Source organism: Pantherophis guttatus, chromosome 1 (genome assembly GCF_059756535.1).
Source record: "Pantherophis guttatus breed Tessera chromosome 1, ASM5975653v1, whole genome shotgun sequence".
In the NCBI taxonomy this organism is placed as follows: Eukaryota; Metazoa; Chordata; class Lepidosauria; order Squamata; family Colubridae; genus Pantherophis; species Pantherophis guttatus.
In genome coordinates, this window is record NC_142063.1 from 109,484,315 (window position 1) to 109,499,924 (window position 15,610).

Consider the following 15,610-nt stretch of genomic DNA (forward strand, 5'->3'; position numbering starts at 1 on the left):
AGGAAATTCAGATACATAGCCAATTAGCCTGAATAATCAACTGCAAGAAGGTATCTAGACTGAAATTGGGCTTTGATCCTAGTTTTAGCAATAATGTGCAACTTTGTTCAACATTTTAAGCTTTTCTAAGTTAAGTTAAGTTAAGTTTTTCTAATAGCTATTTCCTATCCTCTGAGAGCTTGGACATGGTTAGTAGTTCATTAAAGATGTCATCTTGACACATGTCATTAGAAAATTAAAGAGAATATTAGGATTACAGTTGTTACTATCAATGCTTTTATACAAATCTACAACAAAATATGCACAGTTCTGTTCACTCTCATAAACATATTAGAAGTTTCTGTCTTATGGCTATTATTTAGGATTTAGTTAGAAAAAGAAATATAATACAAGAAACAGGCACTGAAGGCATTAGAAGTCTGCATCATGTTCAGAGAACACAGCCTTTAGGACAATGCATATAGTACTTTTTAAAGAATTTGATGACTCAGAGTGTTATTTTGGTGTTTGACTATAGGTGGACTGAAAAATGTGAATTAATGGCTTTTCATCCTCATAGCTCACAACGTCAATAGAGGCATATCTACTGTGTGTTAATTCATACCCTGGATGACTATGCCAGAAGTATCTGTTGCCTCTTACGTTCCAATTCCAAAAACAGATTGGCTCCTCAAGAAACTCTGTATGCATACCTCTGTTTTCCTGTTTATCTTTTCCATTATCTTACCCAGTCCTGCCTTGCTTTTTGGACATATAAATACGAATGCTTCATTTGCCTGGTGCATCTTCCATAATTGGAGATGCATTGTAATTGGTGATGGGGATTGATATGACTATTCTTGTGAACTGTAAGATCAGGAATCACACAACCTGCTGTCATGATGATCTCTTAGCTGGAGAAACGTCCCAGGAAGCGTCAACTTTGAAGACAAGTGTCTTCATATAGGAGTTGTACTTAGGAAATGTATATTTCTAATTGTATCAATAGAAGCAGAAATTTCTGTTGTCCACGTTCTTCCTAAAACATTATTGTCATTGGAGAAAAACTTGTGATCTTCCTTCACAATCAGATTGCCTTTTTCTATGCAATCCATACATTTCATAATGTAAAGTTAATCGGAAAACTAGAAATTGAATTTCGTAAGCAACAATTTAACTGTGTGGTGCAAGGAAAGAACTGTTTACTGGTAGTTTACTGATTACCACTTTTTTCTTAGGTGCTGAGGAAGTCCTCTTGCTCGCTAGAAGAACGGATCTACGAAGAATTTCCCTGGACATGCCGGACTTCACAGATGTCATTCTGCAAATAGACAATATTAGGCATGCTATTGCAATTGACTATGACCCTGTTGAGGGCTACATATATTGGACAGATGATGATGTCAGAGCTATTCGCCGGGCATTTCTTGATGGATCTGGAGCCCAGACTCTAGTAACAACAGAGATAAATCATCCTGATGGCATTGCAGTAGATTGGGTGGGTAGGAATTTGTATTGGACTGATACTGGTACAGATCGGATTGAAGTTACACGTTTGAATGGGACCTCAAGAAAGATCCTTATTTCAGAAAACTTAGATGAACCTAGAGCAATAGTGCTCAATCCTGTGATGGGGTAAGTCTTGCAAGTATTTGTTCAGTCTTAAAAACTATGGTGGTTGCTCTGCCTTTGCATTTCTATGCTATGGAATATATTACAGGTAGTCCTTGTAGAGCCGTGGGGGCACAGTGGTTAGAATGCAGTATTGCAGGCAAATTCTGCTTACTGCCAGCAGTTTGATTCTCATCGGCTCAAAATTAACTCAGCCTCCCATCCTTCTGACGTTGGTAAAATGAGGACCCAGATTGTTGGGGGCACTATGCTGACTCTGTAAACCGCTTAGAGATGTCAGTAAAGCACTATGAAGTGGTATATTAAGTCTAAGTGCTATTGCTTGATTTAATAACCACAATTGGGACTGGAATTTCCATTGTAAATTGTTGCAGTCATAAGTCAGATCCAATTTTACAGCAATTTTTTTTTTACAATGGTTGTTAAGCAAATCACTGCAGTTGTTAAACAAATCATATGATCATTAAGCAAGTCCAGCATCCCTAATGAACATTTTCCCCCGCTGGAAGTCAGCTAAAAATGATCACATGACCCAGAACCCAGTTGCCAAGATCCCAAATTGCAACCATGTAACCATAGGCGTGGTATGTTGGGCGTAAGAGCAAGTGTAGGTCATAAGTCACTTTTTCCAAGCTGTTGTGACTTTGAACCTTTGTTAAATGAACAGTCATAAGTCGAGGACCATTTGTACTTTAAAAATATAATCTGTTTCGCCATACCATGTTCCAGCGGCAGTGCAACAAAATATGTTTTCTCAAATGCATATTCTTTATTAGTATTTAGTAAATTTGGAATACACAATCATCAGCCTATTTATTCTGGGTAGCAAAGTCCATGATTTTAAATTTTCCTTCCTCAATTAAAGTGTTATTCCTTATAATATTATTATCGTTTTGTATATTTCACAAACTTGAAATCTTTGAATGAATCTTTCTCTTTACTGCCAGTTCATGAAAAAGCATCTTGCTGAAAAGCATGCCTTAAAAATGCAATAATATATTTGATAGAATACTTGCGCATTAGAATAACATTGCTGTTCTTCTCCTTCCACAAAAGTTATATGTATTGGACAGACTGGGGCGAAAATCCAAAGATTGAGTCTGCTTATCTGGATGGGTCTGAGAGGAAAGTGCTGGTGAATACATCTCTAGGATGGCCTAATGGTTTGGCATTGGATCTTGAGGAAAACAAACTTTATTGGGGAGATGCAAAGACTGACAAAATTGAGGTAAGTGAGATATTTCCAGATAACTGTGGTTCTGTTCCAGAGAAAACATCTTGATTTGTTTTCCTGTTTTTTGGAAACATTGCATTACCAGGAATAGTTTCTGAAAAGTTTGGGAGAAAAAAGCCCCAATCCCAGCATAAGAATTTGTATTTCATTTTAAAAGGACCCAGCCTGTCCTGACTCAACTGAGAATGAGGAGTGCCTTTTGTCCAGGCAAATACAGAGCTGCACTGTCAGAGGCCAAGATGTAGAGAAATATTAGAGCTGGACTATTAAAATAAGTCAACTTATTGAAAGTTAGGTCTGGAATTCATTATCAAATGACAAACATGGAGAAAACTATTTAAAACAAATAATATTCTCCTTCAGAATTCCCAGAAGAGAATTGTATTGCAGCTTAATTCTGTCTGGGTAATTTATGCATCCTGCTGGAAGTATTTTGTGTTACGTTCAAGGCTTGCTGACTTTATACAATAAAAGTAACTAAATCCAGCAAATATATGATGTAAGTCTTCAGGTTGGGAGTATTAATCTTGAGCATGAGATACTTAAAGGACATATTTCTTTGTGCAGTTACCACAGTGCATCTTCTAAGGCAGAGTATTTTTTTTAATGCACCAGAAACTTTAGGACGTGTTGACAGAATAAAAATCAGAATTCAAAGAGACCAGGCAAGATCTGTAGTGGGGATGCTGGTTGGCCATTTGCTCTGTGCTCTGACTTACCAACTATATTTCTTAAGCACTGTGTTATTTCCTTGGCAAAAATGTAAAAGAATGTATAATAGGTTGTATAATAATGTACTTCAATTAATTGCATGTTGCATTTTTAGCTGTCCGTTGTTTCAGAAAACCAACCTTTTTGTTCCCTTGAGGGGGAGAAATCTACCCAGCCCCCCACCCCAAAAGCAGGAAAATACTGCTAGATACATAGAAGTGCGTTCCTTAATTATGTGTGTAAAACTTCACATGGCAGAAACAGCAGTTATTCATTCTTGGCAGAAACGTTCCCATCTGCAGCATTCAGCTGTAAATACAAAGGCCTCAGTCACTTCACAAGCCGTTTATATCCTAAAGAAACCATTTGGCGAGCCTTGTCAAACGTTGCGTGACAACAGCCTTTGGGGCTTTCACTGCAAATTTGGCACCCTGTGGTAACATTGTTCCCAGCTCTTAAAAGTTTTTTTTTCCTAACTTGGTTTGGCAGCATGTTTGAAAGGTGGGAGAGAGAGGAGAGAGAGCAAAAAAATGTAGCAGATTTTAGAGAGATATATGGGGAAAGTATCTTGGATTCAGGAGGTGCAGCTGATTTGAAGTGAATGGCGCAAAAGTAAATTGAAAGAAAATTTAAGATTCCATCGGAAAACAGTACATTCCAGGAACAAATTAACGTTGCTTACAAGGTTCCAGCTGAAGGAGAAGCAAAGAGACTCTGACATCTGCCTGCAAAATTGCCTAATTCTCTTTCAAAACCAGTTTTGTGGGTTGTCTTGTCAACATTTGCTTAATGACTGTGTATAATTGCATAATTTAAAAATGTTGACCTATTTGTCTATTTTTAGAAGTGTTTTTCCTAATTTAAATTGCTGTAAAACAACATAGTTAAAAGGTAAAATGTAGCCCATAGAATCACCACTTCTTTCCCCCCCACCCCCCGAAGCTTTGTGATTATTTTCTTCAGAATAAATTCAGAATTTGCACCCAGACATTCTCTAAAGTATTGTGCAGTGATAAACAGTGTCTGTGAGGCATAACATGGGTCACTCGTGTCAGGCCCTTCACCTCTATCTGCAAACCCAACAAAACTCATTGATCCTTCTGGCAACCTGATTCTTCCTACTTTTTCTCCCTATAGTTATTTGACGGATATTGAAGAAACAAAGCCTTTGCTGTATTTCAGAACAGGCTTTCAAAGTAATGACTTTTATAGGTATTCTAGGTAATTTTTGCATATGAAATTTAAAATGGCGCTTTTAATCTCCAGTTTAGGTCTGAAGGATTTATTTCAATCTTGTAAAAGATAGAAGGATCTTCTAGCATGGTTACTTTTACATATGTAAAATACAAAACGGTCCAGAATTTTAGAACACGTTAACATTTATTTCTCAAAATTTAATTGTATTTTTTGTGTCTTAATTTTGTTTTACATTTTGAAAAAAAAAACCTGATCAAAATCTTACTCAAAACTTGAGTTGCAGGATAAATTCGCCCTCCCATCTCTTGTCTTTAGTTCCCAAAACTAAATTTCTTCGAGCCTGCAACAGTACTAGCAAGGAAAGTGACTGTGTGAGTGGCTTCCTTCATTTGATATTCTAAATACATATTATATGGTATTTTTAATTTGTTAAAATATTTCTTTTGGATCTATAAATAATTTGCTCTTTTCTTACATAAGTAAATCAACTCATATTTAAAAAGAACTGCTGAAAAAATAGCTGTTTTATATTTAAAATTAATGGTGTATTCTTTATCCTACATTAAAATGAACTTTTTATTTTAAAAAAATGGGGCAGGGAGGAAGAGACGGTTGGGAGCCTTGAATAGGGTAACTGACCTTTGACCCATCAGGAGGCTATGTCAGAAGTAAAGCAGTTGCCTTCCCACAGTCAAAGGACAAATGGACGTTGATCATCCTGAATAGTACTGAGTAGCCTGACTTTCAGGGAACCAATTAAAAGACTGCTGTGGCTTGCAACAATACAGTTTCCACACAAGTCTGAAATTCTTCTGATTTTCTTCTTCTTCTGATTGAAATAGAATGTTGGCTTTTTGTCATTTCCTATACATTTGGACCATATTACATAGAAACATTACCATAAAAATATTTAGAACCGACCTTCCACTTAATGTGACTGAAGCTTTGGTAATGCATACATATATCTTACCAAAATCCTTTCCTTAGTGATTATTGTGCTGAATCTTTTGATCTTTCTACATGCTTTGGATTGAGCAGTCTGTGGGGGGTGGGGAAGAAGAGCAGTGGCATGGAATTGGAGAAGAACAGGAAGGAAAACTCACCCTCTGCCCATGGGAGTAAAAAATATGTTTTTCGTGCATAAAGATGGGGACAGGTGCAATTAGAACACATCTTACTTTTTTTTTTATTTGATTTATATGCCGCCCTTCTCCGGAGACTCAGGGCAGCTTACAATGCGTTAAGCAATAGCCTTCATACTTTTGTATATTTTATACAAAGTCAGCTTATTGCCCCCACAAACTGGTTCCTCACTTGTCTTATTATCTTAAAAAGTAAACTTATTAAGAGGAAATCTATTAAAATTTAAGGAATTACAGAAAGACCATTGCACAAAGACAATTAACATGAATCTTGCTTTAAAAGCCAGTTTAGTCTAGAGTTTAAGGCACCAGGCTAGAAAGAGGGAGATCCATGGGTTCTCATCTTGCTTTACCCATGAAAGCCAGCAGAAACAAATGTAAGATCCTACATCTTAAAAGAGAAAAAAAATATGAAAGTCTCAGTATAGTATAGCGAGACTTGAGTTGGCAGTTGTAGAGGGAACTACTGGGTATTTCGTTAGATCGTAAATTGAACATAAGACAGTTTAATAGATAAATGCAACTTTTTAAAGTTAAAAATACTTAACAAAACTCTGGTGTTTAGTTATAGGTTTGGTGGACAAAATGATTTGGTAATGAGACTTCTGAAAGAATTCTAGGTTGATCATTGCAAACTTAAAGTAAATAATTGTTCCACCCCATCCTGCTTTATTCAACTCTATCTCAAATGCTCTGTTGACTTTGGGGCATCAGTTTAGAAAAAATGAGAAGAAGTGCAGAATAAGATGGTGAGGTCAATCAGGAGACCAGAAATGAAGATCCTATGAGGAGAGAGGAATTCTATGAAGGTCCTAATGTCAAGATCTGCTCTCCTCTGTTGTAGAGTTCAGGACATGGAATAGAGGGTTTAAGTTATGGGAAGGCAGATTTCAATTGAATTTTAGCAATTGGTTGATAACAGAAAGAACTTGATGAGGAATCAGTTATCCAGAGAGGTGGCAGGTTCAATGGATTCAGTCAGATGCTAGAGAGGTGTCCTCTTGGAATGCTATAATGTGAATTGCTATACCAATCAGGGAACTGGACTCTAAATTGCCCCTTTCAATGGCACAATTCTATACATTGTCGGGTGTGAGGAAGAGACAAATGATAGCCCAAGCTCTGTGCAAATCATACAGTTTACGTTCTTGTGCCAGGTGTTACTGTATATCCCAAATACATCATCTCATTTGTGCAATGATGTTCATGCACACATCTAATTTTGATATCATCATAGCTTTGTCAGTCTTGGAGGGGGGTGCATTTTCCATTAATTTAGAAAAAGACCTAAGCATTATTTCCTTCATCGTGGATGTTTTGAAATATATAGAATACATACAATTGTACTATAATAAGAAATAGAATGTTTGAAAGTTGAAGCAGCATGTGAAAAATTTGATTTGAATCTCTTCAGGAGTAATGTATGTTTATGCAAAGCACTATTTTAGGATTAATTCCACTCTGTTGGTTACCTGGCTTTAATTTGAAAATTTGCTAACATTTACAGGTATAACTGCCCACTTTACCTGTGTTCTTTAGGTATATTTAGGTTCTGAAATCTGATAGAATTCTGTTTGTCTTAATACTCAGATATTTTTTTTTACAGAGTGTTGTCCACTTTCAGGTGGAATATATATCATTCCTTCTAGATTAGAATATATAACAGTGATCCATTTAGGTTTTTAAGAGCCCTGGTGGCACAGTGATTAAATACAGTATTGCAGGCACTACCTGGAGTTCGATTCGCACCATCTCAAGATCGACTCAGCCTTCTGTTCTTCCAAGGTCGGTAAAATGAGGATCCAACATTGTTGAGGGCAATAGGCAAATAATGCTTAGAAATTGTAAACTGCACAGAGAATGCTGTAAAGCGCTATGGGGTGATGCAGTGGTGAAATCCAATTTTTTTTACTACCAGTTCTGTGGGCGTGGCTTGGTGGGCATGGCGTGGCTTGGTGGGCGTGGCTACCACCACGCCCAGGAGTGGGACAATGGAAAGATGCTCAAAGTCTCCTGACAGAGAGAAACCATTTTTTTTCTTCATTAAACATTGCAGGAGCAATTCAATTCAGTTTATTTTATATTTAGTTTGTTTCCCTATGGCTATCATTAAGTGTTGTATCTTACGATTCTTGACAAATGTATCTTTTCTTTTATGTACACCGAGAGCATATGCACCAAGACAAGTTCCTTGTGTGTCCTACTGCAGGGAGGATACTTCAAAATCTCCATTCCCACCCCACTCCAGGGGAAGGATATTGCAAAATCTCCATTCCCACCCCACCTGGTTTTCCGAACTACTCAAAATTTCCGCTACCAGTTATCTAGGACCTGTCAGAACCTACTGGATTTCACCCCTGGGGGGTGGTGTGTAAGCCTAAATGCTATTGCTGTGCTATTTTTACACAATTTAGGTATTTCGTGTAGTGTTGTGAGATTAAATGATACTGAATTGTTTTTCTTTTCTCCAAACCCATACTTAGAACAACATCAAGTGAACATGTAAGAAACATTTTCCTCACCGTGGTTAGCAGTGAATAATTTTTCATGTTTTGATCCCCTTCATTTTAAATAACTGGGGAAATTCACCTCAGTGGTTTTGTTTTGCTCTGTTTAGTTTCATTTCCTTCATGCTCAGTGTGCATGTGGTTAAACTGCCCGGGAAAAAAGTGTCTTCAGGATATGCTCTTAGCCATTGCATGTAAGCAATTATATAGTGGATACTCTCTGGATTGTAGATGGCTTTGATAGCTTCAGTGCCCCATTGTGTGAACCCATTTGAGAAGAAAGAGCTGATTAGAATGTGGGTGTGCTCACTCAGCATTAACTTAAGAGAAATATTTAGATTTGTTCAATTGATATTCAGCAACTATCAGCTATATTAAAGGGTGTGTTCACTTTATAAATTAGTGTCGTGAGGAGACATCTGTCACTCAAAAAGGGAAGGGTTGATTGAGTAGAGTCATCCTGTGGGAAAGCATACTAACTTATTTTAAACTATGGGTGACCCTTGCCTCCTTTTTTTGTGAGCAATAAAGACATAAGGGGGGCAAAGAGGGTTTAGCAGAACCCCCACAGCTATCTGCGCCCTTCATTGATAGAAGTGGCTTTCACTTGAACTTGCATTTGACAAGCGTGTTCTGTCTCATTCAGAAGGATCCTTCAAAGGCAACTAATTGAAATGCTTGCACCCCTTCATTCCTTTTCCAAGTCTTTCCCGCCAGGCATATGCCCCCAGGTTTGCTTAAATTTCAGGGCAGTAGCATTCATGGTTAATGAGGGTCGGGGTGGAGGGAAGGAATAGACCATGCAGATTTGCCTTTTTTCAAAAAAAAAAAAACTAAAAAAAAAAAACTAAAAGTCTGTGGGAAAGGGTTTTTTTAAGTTCCCCTATCCAACCCCTTATGCCAATGTCTGAGAATCTGGTAGCACTAATAAAGAAGGCGGCTGCTGTTCCCTGCCAAACTTTTTGTTGCACACTTGTTAGAAATTCTTTTTGTCTTTTCTAGTCCTTGACTTCATGAAATGAAACACAAATCAGGTCCCCAGAATGAAAGGTTGCATGTCTGCCTTGTGGCATTTGGAATGAAACTATTCACTGCCTGGATGACTATAAATAGAAAGCCAGTAGCTGCCTAATTCTCCACTTTGAGGTTCTTGCAAAGAAGCCCTCTTTCCTGATGAAGGGTGACTTTTGAAAGAAAACTTGGCAAGGAATTCTTATCCTTGCACTTCTAGGTAGGGCAGCGTTTTCTCTAACAAAGGTGTAATTCTTGGACCCATAGCAAGATATATCATCTCATCTGTAGAATTGCATGTGAAATTTGAATGCAGAACAAACACCATTCTTTCTGCATTTTGCTCCTGAAAGATTTCTTTGGCTTTTCTCCAACCGTCGGCTCCTTTTTAACTTGTATTCATTCTTCGGCAAGAAGACTAAATTAGTGGTGCAGAGGGGTGATTTTTTTCCTCCCCAAATTCTGAGAGACAGAACAAGAATTGTGATTGTTTTTTTTGTTTTTTTTTTTGAAAGCACGATAAAAGATTTTATTCTTCCAACGGACTTCTGAAGTTGCCGACGTAAAAATCCAATAGCTTACTGTTGCAGTTCTTCGGGCAATTTGTTTGCTTGATTTGGCCATTATGAATGCCTGAAAATGCTGTGTTGTCCTTTTATGCAAAGCGCTGTCAGCCGTCTTTCTCCTCCCCTTCTAGTTCTTTCTAAAGAAACGGGGGAGAACGAGGAGAGAGAGGGAGTTTCTGCCATACTTCCAATAGTTTGGATGGGCATATATGAGCAAAAGTGGTCAATAAATCATCTGCCTGAGCAGGCACTTTTTAAAACTGTCCCACGTCACCATTGTTTCTGAGTTGTGAGAGCAGGAATTGAAGCCCACTTTGAAGTTTTCTTCGGGATTAATTGCAATCTGAAACGTTTTTTTGTTACGTATTTTCTTGGTTGCTTATTATGGAGGCATAGTTTGTACTCTACCGTAGACGTCATTATTTCTATGACTCATATTTGTTACTGCTGACCATAATTAATTTTTTTAATTCAATTCTGCCTACCCTTTCCTTTAAAAAACAAAATCAGATGCAATTCTTAAAGATGATTCTAAGTTTTGCACTCAACTTGCTAAAGGAAAGAGTGGAAAACATTTTAACTTAAATTTTGTTATTCTCATGCCTCAAATAGAAGCCTTGTATTTCTCTCTCCCCTCTCTCCAGTTCCTTTGTTGCTTGAACATTTGCATGAGAAAACAGTGCAAGGGCAATGTTAATTTTCAATTGATGCCACCAACTTTTTAATCGGGGCTACTTTTCAGTTTTTATGATGAGTCGTTGTTATGTCTGCATGCTGATTTCATTGTGATGGCCCATATGTTTTGCTTGTCACTGTTTATGGTAAGGCTTCCTTCACCTAAGAGCACCCTGCTGCCCTTTTGCATTGGCTGTGCCTAGAGGTAGCCCTGCTCTTTTCCCTTTCTAGCTAACTTTCCCTCGGGAGCCTGTTGTGAACTATTGAACACATTGACTCTTTTGTCAGTTTTCATCTTGCTTTATCTTGGGTGCTTTTGTCCAATACTCCAATTTTACTACAGTGTTGTAAACACTGTCCCATAGATGTAAAATTTGTCTTCCATTACTCACAGCTTTGTTCTGTTCATGATGGCTAGATATTTTTCTTAAAATTTCCTCCTAGTTAAATTCACTTCATGGTTATATTGGCACATCTACTTGGTCTTGGTGAATTTCCTCCGGACACATTGATATTTTTGTTTATCAAAAATTTTGCTAAAGAATATTTGCTTTCTTAGCTATAACTAGCTGCACTTTCATTTTAAAATATTGTTATTGTATTATTTGCTATTCAGGACAAGCTGATAGAAAATTAATATTTACTAGTATTCATTTTCAGCAGGCAATTGTAAAACATAATTTTTTAGCAAATAATACAATTCTTATTTTATTTTACAGAATTGTCTAAATAACTTTGCATATTTTCTGCAACAGTTTCCCATAAAAACGTCATCCTTTGAGCATAATCTATGTGCAGATCAATCATATAAAAGTTAGAAATAGAAAATATTACAATATTGATTGTTGCTAATAATAGAATGTTCCCTATTAGTTTGTTTATACTTAATACTACTATACTAGTAACATTACTACATTTACATGGAATGTCTAGATATAAATGAATGGACTCATAATCTTATCCTACATTCATTTAAGTCAGTCTTTTACAATTTGTTCTCCATGTAGATGGTTTATACTACAATTCTACTATCCAGAGACAGCATGAGGGAATCTGATAATGCCTTTCATACCTTAGGCATGAAAGCCAACTGAGTGACTTTAGGCCAGTCACTCTCCCTCAGTCCAACCAACCTCACAGGGTTGTTGTTGTGGGGAAAATAGGAGAAAGGAGTATTAGTATGTTTGCTACCTTGAGTTGTATATAAAAACAAAGGTGGGATAAATATCAAGTAAGTTAATACTATCTGCATTTGAAATACTACATTTCATCTAAAGCAAATATTGCTCAGATCATTAAAGGAAAGCTAAGTCTGTACATTTTCTCTTCGGTATAAAACAAATTGAGGATGAAAATAATAAAATACTTTGTTCTAATTTTCAACCAAGGTTAGTCTGATGTAGAAGGCAAAAAAATTCAAATTCACAATGGGCAGGTTTTTTATGGAATTGTTTTGCTTGTTGATGCATACAATAACCTTTTTACAACTGTTTTTTTTCTTAACATTTTTCAGGTTAGGAAATTAAAAACAACCTAACCCCACCTTGTGCAAAAGAGCTTTTGACAAATTGTTTGCAAGGGAGAAAATTGATTGCAGGTAGCTTCAGGCCTCTGTCCTAGCTCATGCTATAAATTAAACCACTCTTCCAAATTTCAGATAAAATTATCCAGAGTGGAGATCAGTCGGTGCATTCTTGTGTTCTAAGAAATGTTCTTTGAGGTGGGTTTTTTTTCCCCCCAAATCAAAACTACTATTTTTAATCATGTTCCAGTATGTAACATTAAATGAGAACTTGCCGAAATGGGCATAATTTTACGACATGCATCATGGACCTGATTTTAGCCCAAAGGATAAGTTACCTGCTCCTTGAGGGAATCATGGAGCCCCCTGCTTATTCAATGGTTTGTAAGCCACCTGACATAACAAAACCCATCTCTGAAGACAGCCTATAAAAATTCCAGAGAAGTAAAAACAGAACTGGACAAATGGCAGAGTCATTAAAAACACAAGTATTTAAGGATAAGAAGCGTGGCAGAAGAATAAAGAGAAAGAGGCACTCTAGCATATGGTTTGTACGCTAAAGCCAGGAGGAGGGAGGAAAAAAGTTTGCAGAACAAGAATAAACTTAAATTTATCCACCCAATGTTAAGAGCACCTGAATAAAGTTCAAAATATCTAAATACAGCTAAGGTTGTAGAATATTATTCTGTAATGTAATATTTAATCTAAACCATTGCAAAGTTAATTTTAACAATGCCATGGTATAGTCTAGAAGCAAGTCTGGTGTATACCTGCTTAGGGAAGGCTGATTTTATCTTCCATCCAATATTGCTGTTTTGGATAGCTAATCCTGACATTAAAAATTCCAAATGGAAAGATAATATCAGCATAGTAAGTCTCTGTACTTACTATGTCAGTGAAAGCAGAGTTATCATGCATCTCCTGTCAGGAATAAATATACTTGTTTCCATTCTTTGCCTGTGAGTGAATCAGGGCCATTTGGCAGACTCTTGTTAAAAGACCAGAGGTTGACCTAGATGAGATCATTTTTCTGACCTGGCAGACATATGAGAATTCCTTGGGTTATGTAGGTGTATGTCTCCAAATGCACATTCCAGTGTGGGTGGTCTGTCCATTTTTCATTGCTACAGTGGAATGCATACTTGGATATCTGTCCAAATGAGGCAACATGGTACTTATAGTTGCATCCTGAGGGTGCCAAGATGGGGAATGCTCTAAGGGCTATGCTATATGGGAAAGCACGACTATACAGTTCAACACATAAAGAGAATGCCAGTTTGAAGAACCCTTTTACATTTAAGAGATGCATCCTGCAGCCACTTCCTCTTCCTCTTTTTTTTTTCCCAGTCTTTTTCTCACAACTTTCCCGCAACACCACATATAGGAGTGTTGGGGGAAAGCTTTATTTATTTCATCAATTTATATAGCCACCTATCTGACAGATGAGATAGTCAGTGGCTAACAAAAGGTAAAAACATTAAAATTATTATTATGGTTTATCATACAGTCAATCAGGTGTTCGGATGGGATTTTGTATTTTTATCCACCTGTCGAGTCTTTCCCAAGGACTTAGGTTAGGCAGATGTTGAGGTATCTTTGCAGGATGTAAGCTGTTCCAACTAAAGCTGCCTTTTACAATTGACTGAAGGTGGTTTTGTCAATGCCAATGGTATTCCAGTGGTGTTCCAGTTGTTTTAGGATTACACCCAAGGTTCCTATATTATTATGAAGTAAAAACTAATAGTAGTTAAGCCCAAACAGAACAACCAATAAAAACCTTTTAACAGGCCATCTAACCTCCAGAACCTCAGGCCCTGGAGCTTATGAAAGACTAGCAGGATAGGAATCAATGCTGTCTTGGAGCACATTGCAATAATCCACTTTGGGAGGTGACTATGGCATAAATAAACATAAGATGTACCTCCCAGTCCAGCAATGAGCATAATTAGTATGCAAAGTGAAATTATGCAGAAATCCTCCTGGCCATGGCTGCCACTGATACTTCAATATTTATGAACTATGTGTCTTGGGTTTAAATGAGGCTATTACTTAATACGGCTCCAGATATTTGGCAAGCATAATTTACTTGTGTAGCCCAAGGCAATGAAAGTCCCTGATCTGTATTAATTAAGGGTGGGGAGAATTACATGCATTGATCTTTAATTAGTCAATGGAGCATAGTTTGCAGATTCTTGTTAGGTATTAATAGAAGTGCGTGTTGGGGGATATGGGCAAGGGAAGAGAAAAATGGACGTGTAATTGAGCTTGCCTCTGATAATTCATTTTATCACACAATTTCGGCATGATGCAGTTGCTGCGTCTCACTTGTACTTGCTGATCTTTTTCACCTGCATGTAAGTAACACTTGCTTTGGCTTGCTGCACTGTTGTTTTGAATTGCAACAGCAGCAACACAATCGGATGTGAGGTATGATTAATAATTATGACTTTGTTTTCAGAAAACTTTTGAGTCTATTAATGAGGCAGGGGAGGAAGACTAACAGCAGAGACAAAATGAGCCCATATTTTGGATAGGTTACAGATGTTCTGAACTTGGCAGAATAGTTTTTTTAATATAGGACATTTGTTGTTTTGCCAGCAGCCTGGTTCTACATACAGGCTATTCAAGCTATACATTTTTGGTATAACTTTCCTTTTTCATTACAGATGTAGAGAGTTTATTTCCTGTAAAATATTTAAGTTAGAGTGAACGAGCTAAAAAGAGTATTTTGAAAGATGATTGCTGGAAATTAATAATAATGCAATGGCAAGATTGTAGAATTCAGTTGAACCCTGTTGGCAATAAAGCTTTAATACAATTCAGGAGACATAAGTCAAAAAATCCATGGCGTTATCCTTATATTCTATCATATTGAACTTCATAAAAGGACAGAAAACCCAGTGAAGTAAAATAGCTTGTTAAATTAGTTTCTTTCTCTCTCACTATCTCTCCACTCCTTTTACTCCTGCCATATATATTCTTGTTTTATCCATCAACTTTTTCTGACTTTTAAAAAACATATTATGCTGGTAAAATTTAGATAACAGCTTTTCCAAATTATCAGGAGTGGAAGAACAACCAGTCTAGCCAATTGTTTTACTTTAGAGCATATGAATCATTGTTCTTAATATGGTATTTCCTTTAGGGGATGTACACAAAAGAGGAAAATGAAATCTTAATAAAACTGAGATGTTCAGAACATTCTGGTATAATTTTCTAGGTGTTGTACGGAACAAAACATTTCTTCACTGTCCTATATTTGCATGGGACAAGCCCATAGAATTCAGTGAAAACATTAAATGAGTATTTTGCTCTATTGTTTTTCATCCTAGGATCACAAAAGTTTTTGAGGTGTCAGTCCATGTCAAGTTTCTCTCTCCCACCCCCCACCCCCCCCCGTAAACTTTTTTTTAAAAAAAGTCCAACAGGAAAAA

The 15,610-nt window shown here is 36.9% G+C and overlaps 1 protein-coding gene across 1 annotated transcript in view; it reads left to right on the forward strand.

The window, feature by feature from the left end:
- LRP5 (LDL receptor related protein 5) overlaps positions 1-15,610 on the forward strand; it is a 121,033-nt gene that overhangs the window by 64,422 nt on the left and 41,001 nt on the right. The window contains exons 6-7 of the mRNA XM_034416761.3: positions 1,218-1,614; positions 2,668-2,839. Of these exons, the coding sequence (XP_034272652.1) occupies positions 1,218-1,614; positions 2,668-2,839 (569 nt within the window). The remainder of the gene's footprint in view (positions 1-1,217; positions 1,615-2,667; positions 2,840-15,610) is intronic.